The 8631-nt window shown below is 41.1% G+C and overlaps 1 protein-coding gene across 2 annotated transcripts; it reads right to left on the minus strand.

Moving 5' to 3' along the window:
- Window positions 1-5159: 5159 nt before the first annotated feature.
- LOC113332745 (RING-H2 finger protein ATL78-like) lies at window positions 5160-5985 on the minus strand. 2 transcript variants are annotated; one of them, XM_026579265.1, is made up of 2 exons: window positions 5527-5985; window positions 5353-5429 (listed from the first exon to the last, which is right to left on the minus strand). In XM_026579265.1, the coding sequence occupies exons 1-2, from the start codon at window positions 5936-5938 to the stop codon at window positions 5419-5421; spliced, it is 423 nt and encodes a 140-aa protein (XP_026435050.1). In that variant the 5' UTR covers window positions 5939-5985; the 3' UTR covers window positions 5353-5418. The 2 variants fall into 2 exon arrangements, with proteins under 2 accessions (XP_026435044.1, XP_026435050.1); XM_026579259.1 differs by having other exon boundaries at window positions 5160-5985.
- Window positions 5986-8631: the final 2646 nt, after the last annotated feature.

Below are 8631 nucleotides of genomic sequence, written 5' to 3' on the forward strand. Positions count from 1 at the left end.
TGTCGGATCAGTTTGAATTTTGGATCTATTCTTAAGTGGTGTGAGCATACTTCTGGGTCGATTCCCTCCATATCATGCATCTGCCAGGCGAACACATCCAGGTGTTCCTTTAATAAGGTTATTAGTTGTTCTGTTTGTTCGTCTGACAGTAAAGTCCCAATTTTCAATATCTTAGGTTCCTCCTCAGTTCCTAAGTTTATTTGTCGGGTAGCCTCTAAGGCCGAGAAGTTAGGATTTGATTCCTCGACCGACGTCGCCTCCTTTGATTTCTATAAAACTTCTTGCTCGCTTGTTTCATAGGTCGCAATGGCTTGTGAGAGTACCTTCTCTAACTCCTCCGCTGCCTTAGCCTCGTTAGCTTTGCTCTTTTCTCGGCGTTGTCTTGACCGCCTTTCCTCATTTTTGTTGAATATCCAGTTGCATACATTGTCTTGCAGCATGTGGATCACCCAGTACTTCCACAACCCCTCGGTAAGATGGGAACCTTAACTTCTGATGGTATGCCGATGCCACACCTTTAATACCCGCAATCCAAGGTCTGCCAAGGATAGACTCATAGGGGGATACGACATCCACTACACAAAAGGTGGTAAGTGTGTCCAAGTATCCCTGTTCGTCCGAGACTCTGAGAGTGACTTCCCCCTTTGGCACTATCACTGTACCGTTGAAGCCATATATTCGATAAGTTGAAGGGATGAGAACGTCATCTGATAGCTCCATCCTCTTGAACGTACCGTAAAATAGGACCTCGACTGAGCTCCCACTGTCCATCAGTATCCTTTTCACCCCCCCACTCCTCGATGAGTAAGGTAACTCCTAAGGGATCTCCATGTGCTTGGCCATTCGATGGGACGTCCTTGGCCGAGAAGGTGATCGGCTGCATCATCCAGGGTTCCATAGGCAAAGTTTTGGCTACACTAAGGATATCTTTTCCCTCCCGATCCCTCTTGCAAATTCTAGAAGTGATACTGCCCCCTAAGTCGTATATTTGGGTCGCCGAGTGTGAAATGGTGTTGCAGGTGAACTGAGTTCCTTGGTCGATCCTCACTTGATGTACGGGAGCATCGGGATGTTGGATCAATGTCGGCGATGTCTTAACAAAATGTCGTAAGTATCCATCTCGGATCAAATGTTGAAAAATGTCCTTTACCTCCCGTCAGTTGTTAGTCGAGTGGCCTCGGTACTGGTGGTAATGGAAAAACTCGGGATGGTTTCTTGTCTCGTCGAACTGGATTCCCCTCGTCTTTGGGTATCTGATGTCGTTTTGCTTTTCTACTTCCTTGAATATTTCCTCTAATGGTGCATTCATAGACGTGTACTTCCTTGGTTCATGATGAGGTTTCTTTCCTTTCTCAACCCATTCCTTCTTGCCCGAGCCTTGTTGTGGTGTCATCGGTCTTTTCTCTGATCATTTTGGGTCTTATCGAGGAACAGGTTCCACCGACGCACTGGCTTCTTGTACTCCTCTATCCTGCGCTCCCTATTGTATCTCCTCTAAGGTGATGTAATGCTCTTGCATCTTTCCCATCTCCCTTAAGGTTTGCGGCTTCTCAGTATACATAGCTATCCAAATAGGGTCGGATTTTCCTAATGAATTTTCGAATCCGAAAATCTACTTGTCGACTGGTACTTTTCCGATATCCGTGCACAGCTTCCTCCATATGTCCGTTAGAGATCTTAAAGCTTCCCTGAAACTTCGGGCCAGTGTGAATAATTTATTCACCCTTAGGAGAGAAATGTTGTTATGCACATATGTTTCGAGAAATGTTTCCACTAAGATGCCATAATTTCCAATAGACTTATCGGGCAAAGTATAAAACTAGTTCTTCGCCTCGCCTTCTAGGCTTGCTGGGAAAAACTTACACATAACCACGTCATAGTTCTTCCATTGTAGTAGGGACATGCTGTACATCTTGACGTGCTCTCCTGTGTCACCGGTGCTGTCAAACCTGGATGGGAAGGTTGGAAGTGTACATTTTGGGGGGAACGGTGCTCGTTCAAGTTCCTTGGTGAAAGGAGTTTTCCGTGCTTCGATAATCACCTCTGCCAACTTGTCGTCCTCGTCGTCTCCCGCCAATTTCTTGACCATCTCCTCATGTTGCTTGAGTTTAGCCTCCGTCGCCGCCTCGGATCTCCCATTATGCACTTCTTCGTCGGTTGAAGAATTTCCGGGTGGACCATACCCGCTTCTCGTCCGATTGGGGTCGGGTGCATGTCCTCAGGTCAAGGGAGGTGTTTGGGTTCGTCCTGATCGGGTGTGGCTGCTGGAGGCTCCTCGGCTCGATGACCCCCGTGACCCAGATCTCTGATTTCGAAGTTGATAGTTTTCATGCTCCAACGCCAGGTTCCTTTTATGTAATTCCCTCATTATATCCTCATGTCTCCTCTGATTGGCCAGAATTTCCAGCAGTGTCGGGTCGGTGCTCTCGTGACTGGAATGACCATTGCCTTGGTTCCCTACCGTATTGGGTGGTGGAACTGGTGGTTCCACAGGAGGATCTACGGGGGTACCGGTTGCAGTTGGTGGGATGTCTCGGGTGGTGTTACCCAATTCTAGGTGTACTCACCTAAGCCTCTCGCCTTCTTGTACCAAAGCCCTATGATACTCCACACGTTGTCGAGCTCGTCTACAGTCCTCTCGCATTATTCGTGCCTCCTCGTCCTCCTCTGTGTCCGATGCAGTCATTTCTTCTATTATCTCCCCTCGTCTCATTTGACTCGGGTCAATTCTTAGTTCTCTCGGGGTGAGTTCATCGTCTTGGCCTGAGTCGACTTCCTCATTAACAGTGGCATGCCTCCACCCGGTGCCCTGGACTCTTCTTGTTGATGCTGTCGACTGTTTTGTCGAGAATCCGTTACTCCCTCCTGTGCGCTAGTTCCTGTTACAGTTCGATTCCTCAGAATCCTGCCCGTCCCGTAAGTACTTGCCATCGACTCGGGTCTGATTGATACTCTTCGGCTCGCCCTTCCCTACCTACGTCAGAAAAACAGACAACACCTCACTTTGGACTGTTTTTGAAAAAGTTAAAGATGAAGTACAATAAACCTGAATTTCAGAAAAAGATAAAGTTCAACCAAGTACGATTCCTTTTTGCTTCATCTTGCTGAACTCAGCAAAAAAGTTGTTTTGACAAATAAGACAATCTTTAGAAATGTTGTTTTGTTACGTCTCTTCGGTACTTTTATTATGCATTAATCATCGTTTGTCCCAACATTCTTTGTGCCAGAAATCATTAATTATCTGTATATTCGGTCAGAAAATTTCTTTCTTGACTAAGATTTATGGTGATGACCTTCGAGTCGGTGTCTCACCATCACACGTTGTCCTAACAAGTTTTCTCTTCCTTTTGGCTTTATGATGATGTTGTAGGGATCTTGTGACAGGGTTAAGATGAGACTATTGTCAAAGTACTCATCGCACCCTTTCTAGCCATAACTTTTGGAAAACCCTAACTCAACGATTTCGAGCTGATTTTACCGATGTTACTGTTGTGATTAAGTTACCCACGACCAGTGGGGTGGTGTTTTTTCTAGCTTCTACCAAACATAAAAAGACAGTTCTTTTGGGATTTTCAGTCACAAAAGAAAACATAACCAAAAACATAACCGATCAAAACTTAAACCGGACTTCTTAATCAGAACTATTTGACATAAAGAGAAAGTTTTCAAAAGCATACCTCACAAGCTTGTTTTACAAGAGAACCTTGTAAGGTAAAGGAAATTTTGATTAATATGCAACGAGAATCTTGTTTTACAAGAACACTGCAACTCTGATTATTGACACGAGTCTAAATCAGAACTTTGCAAACTCGACAAAAATTAAATGAAAACGAAAGTAACACACCGAGTTTCAAAAAGGAAAGGAAGACAAGAAAAAAGCTTTAAAAGACTCGTCCATCAACCCATATTTCTCAACCATAAGAGTCTTTCACTTAGCGTCAACTAACATCGAAGGATGTATTTAGGAGCTTGTGAATCTCTCTTTAATGGCCTTGATGCAAGGTATCAAAAGATGTTACACGGTCCTCTTAGTCGGCGCCAGAATGTAGAGGAGGAAAATTCTACAACTACATCCAAAGAAACACATACACACACCTAATGAAGTAAGCAAGCAAGAGATGCACAAGAACACAAGATATACGTGGTTCGGTATGATTACCTACGTCCACGGGGGTAAGGGATGATCTTTATTACTTGATTCAAGGTTACAAGGAATGTCTCTTCTTACAATCTCACAAGTCTCACTCTCCAGCTCTTAGTATTCTCTCTTTCCTCACTGATCACTTTCCCTTTAGCTCTCTACATGACCATCTATTTATAACTACAAGTGATGATACATCCAAGTTACAGTGTAAGTCGCGACGTATCTTCCTTGATGTCCTTCTCGGATAGCAGGCGATGTCTTTTCTGAGATGTATGGCTAGGCCTGGTGATATCTTCTCCTGACATCCATTCATCCGATGTCGATCAGTTGGTGAGTATGTACGATGTCGCCCTTGATATTCTTAGCCGAGTCTTACTTTGACCAGATTCTTCTTATTTTCTCAACTACTTCGTGAACGTATTTATTGCTCTTGTACTCCATGGTTGTCTCTTTTGTCACCTCCGATCTTTACACGTATTTTCTGCACGGGTTTCCTTGGTGTCTCTTTTCTCGCGCCTAGGCCAAGTAGAATGATTTGGTGCTTCACGCCTCATCTGCTATCGATACCCCCACTACCTAGGATTACTCCACCTGGATCTGTGGATTATTTACGCCTACAGTCTACAAACTATACTATATACACAGTCAAACGATAAACAAATCATAGATTTGCAACTTAGTAGTAGAGTACAAAATTCACCTTTAATACCCATCGATTTGATTTGATTGAAGTTGGAGTCGTGGAGATTTATCTAAGTTGGTTCATTCTCATATCGCACTAGCTAATATTCTAGTTTTGGTGATAAGAGATGAGAACTCTCTTTACTTTTTCCCTTTTGTGATACTCAGAGTCAGTGTCTAGTTTTCACTCCCTCTCTCTTCATTCTTTGTCTTTCATAACTGGTTGATTTTTAATAACATTAAATTAGAAAATCGAAACGCGCCTAATGTTTCAAAAATGCAAACATATATCACATAAATATATTCTCAAGTTTATGTACAATATTTTGATGTGTTTCCTGGGTCCTCTCTGAAACATAAAAAAAGGCCTAGCTAACATGTAGAATATCTAGCTAATTCACAACTCATTTAACAGATATCGACTGCATTTCGTGTGACACCTTCGTGTTCCAATGGAACAATGTTCGATGATGGTGGTGTGGCTCTTTCATGTTCTAGAGGAACAGTGGTTGATGGTGGAGGTGGAGGTGGAACTGGCGCTTGAGGAATTAAGGATTGGCCTCCTCCGTTAATGATCTTTCCGCAGGTCTCAATCAAACAATGCCTACAAGTTGGGCACGATGAGTGTGAGCTGAGCCATTTATCGATGCATTTAGTATGAAACCCGTGGTTACATTTGGGTAAAATTCTAATTTTCTCACCGGGACTGAACTCTGAGATACAGATAACACATTCAGTGCCTAGGCTTGGTAGCTTCAACCCAGTTGAATAAGTAACTGTAGGAAATGTCTTGAGGGCTTTTTTCTTTATTCCGGTATGTGCCAACTTAGGTGTGCTGTCGCCCAAATCATGCACAACTCGGTTAGAGCAACTTAATATTGCAAATCTAATGATGGAATTAAGACCTAGTGCACTTATTAGTCCACATATAAGAACTGAAAGAACCATGAGTACGTTTGCATCGAAATCACTCCCTGGTGTAGTGGTACCCGATTGTTCTTTACCACTCAGGGAATGTGGCGAAGTTGGCGAACTTGCTGCTAGGTGAGGAATAGTATGTAATAGCAACTTCCTGGTGTAAAATGTTGAGGGGAAAGAAGTAGAAGAAGACATTGTTAATTTGAGTTTGTTTGTTGTTTCTCTCACAATTTTCTGTTTTTCTTTCGAGTTTTTTTGTTGGAATTGTCAGGAGTTGGCTGTGAAAGATTTATATAGGACTCTACCGGCTCCAGTGCTGCTTTTTGAAGTTAAAATATTGCAGATGATAAGATTTAATAATGTTTTGCCGATTATTTAAAGCCTAAACAACACTTGATAACAGATTTTTTGTTGTAGCGCTTGAAACCAATCTAATTAACAAAATTTCTAATGATAAGGCTAAGAGATTTATACATTTTTAAGTAAAAGCTCTATGATCTGGAAGTTCCACTACGAATCTACCATATCTAATGGTGTGTAGGGACTCATATGTCTATGTCTATTTGGGAAGGTGGCATGAAAAGTGATTAACCAAGTGCAAAACTCGTGTTTATCGGATTAAACTCGATGAAATTTCCACTGAACGTCTCAGAGTACACATTTGTGTCTTATCAGATCCTCAAAACCGAATATGAGAATATTTCATCAGTTATAATTTGGGGACTTATCTTGGAGGATAGCTACAAAGGACCATGTAGGGTCTAGCCAGTTTTAATCCGACTTTGTGTATGTACTTTATATGGTCCAGTGACTCTAGTCTAGTGGTTATTGTGAGTTTGTGGCATCTAGAGATGGGAACACTGGATTTCTACTTTGTAACCTGCTTAAATAGGAGGAGGCACAAAATTCACGCTATAAAAACTTCTGCTGGTCAATGGTGTAGTTAACAAAAAAAAAGGTTAACGAGACAATTGCAATTCAATTTTCATCAACAACACTCTAGATTTGGTTTCTAAATTAGATAAAAAGCGTTGCACATTTTTCTCACGTCGTTGTCTATTCTTCAACACTATTTCTCTCTTCAGATATATCTCGAATGACAACTAGTAGCAAGATAGTTGTGATGTTGCATTCACCGCAACCAAAATTCTACTTTTCGCAGAATGGCTCAGCGAGATTGTTTTATTTTCTGATCCGCGGCTGAGATGGTTGTGTTATTCCATTCAGCGCGACCAAATTCTACTTTTCACAGAATGGTTCAGCGCATCTAGATGCTAGCTTTGGAATGACCATAAAACTTGAGTGGGTATTCTAGCTGACGTGGACTTCCAATCTAGATGCTAGATTGGAAGACCATGACTAAGTCTTATGGGCTAGATTAGACAAAAAGCGTTGCAGATTAGAAAAAAAAACGTTGTTCATTTTTTAACACTACTTCTCTCTCTAGATATATATCGCGGATGTAAACTGGTAGTGAGATAGTTTCGCCGAATGGTTCAGCACAGAGAAAATCAATTTTTCACTATTTGGTTCAGCGCAGATTGATTTATTTTTTATCCGACGGCTGAAATGGTTGCGTTGTTCCATTCAACGGGGCCACAGAGAATGGTTCAGCATATCTAGATACTAGATTAGAATTGCCATAAAACTTAAGAAATTATTCTAACTTCCATTCAACCTTGATGCTAGATTAGAAGCCCATAGGACTTAGCTTAAGACAAAGCTTTAGAGACGGTTCATATTTTCTGTTAAAAACTATAATCACCCTTATAGGAAACAGAGAGATCAATTGCATTTCCCCAATGAAGTGCATATCTCCCATTTTAATAGCAACAACTCAAATTAAAATCAGCTAACATTTTGGTGTATCATCGTGTTTTTGGTGTACCGCACTATTTTCTCATTGCCATGGTAAACAATCACACTTCTTGAAATGCGACACTTACAAATGTTTCTGAAACTGTGGAAAATAATAGTAACACTTTGCGTTAGACATAAGCAGCTGTTGCTAGTAACTTAGGAATCGAACTTCTGTTTCAACGTACCCCAACAGTTACATTGTGCCGCAACGGTCGTGCAACACACGCGCTCTCGTCTTGCTGTGAGAGCATTTCAGGAGGAAAATCTGCGAACTTTAATGAAAAGTTCAGTTATCATCAGTCGTTGGTAATAGGACCCAAAAGTTGTATCATCCGCAATTGGACCATTAATACAACCGATACTTTTTCTTAGTAACCCAGAGAAGATATCATTTAGCTCTTTCACCTCTTGATGTATGCTCAATTACCATGAGTAGAAGAACATAAGATTGATAAAATGTTGATAATGGTGGTGGTAGTCACGGATCATAAAACTATAGACTACAAATAACAAAAGCCCGTTTTCATGCCGAATTAATTCGTTCCTAAAGCCCCTTCCTCTGATGAAACCTTTCAAATGGTTTGCGCAATACATTCTAAGCTAATTGAACCATTCAAATGGTCTATACAAACGCACAATCCAAGCTAAACCTCGCACGAAAGTTTTATCGAGGACATGAGAAAACTAAAATATAGACATGCAATGAACCTCGTACTGCCTTTTTGCTTCTAGTCCTACTTCATTAGCCGTCGGTTATATTAACAATATATACCAGATTAGTCCAAATCAAATCCTCATCCCCGTTCATTTCGAATATCTGTAAGATCTATTTGCTTTAATGCTGGCGTAAATGGGGATTCATGTAAGTAAAGCGACAGTAGCAACTTGCATCTAGTGAAATATCCTGTAAAATATCGTAAATGGGGATTCATGTAAGTCTAAAATATCCTGTAAAATATCTACAGCTTAAAGTGCTAATAATTAATTCAAATGAAATAACATTTTTTTAAATAAAGATTTTCTTAAAT

Source organism: Papaver somniferum, chromosome 1 (genome assembly GCF_003573695.1).
Source record: "Papaver somniferum cultivar HN1 chromosome 1, ASM357369v1, whole genome shotgun sequence".
NCBI lineage: Eukaryota > Viridiplantae > Streptophyta > Magnoliopsida > Ranunculales > Papaveraceae > Papaver > Papaver somniferum.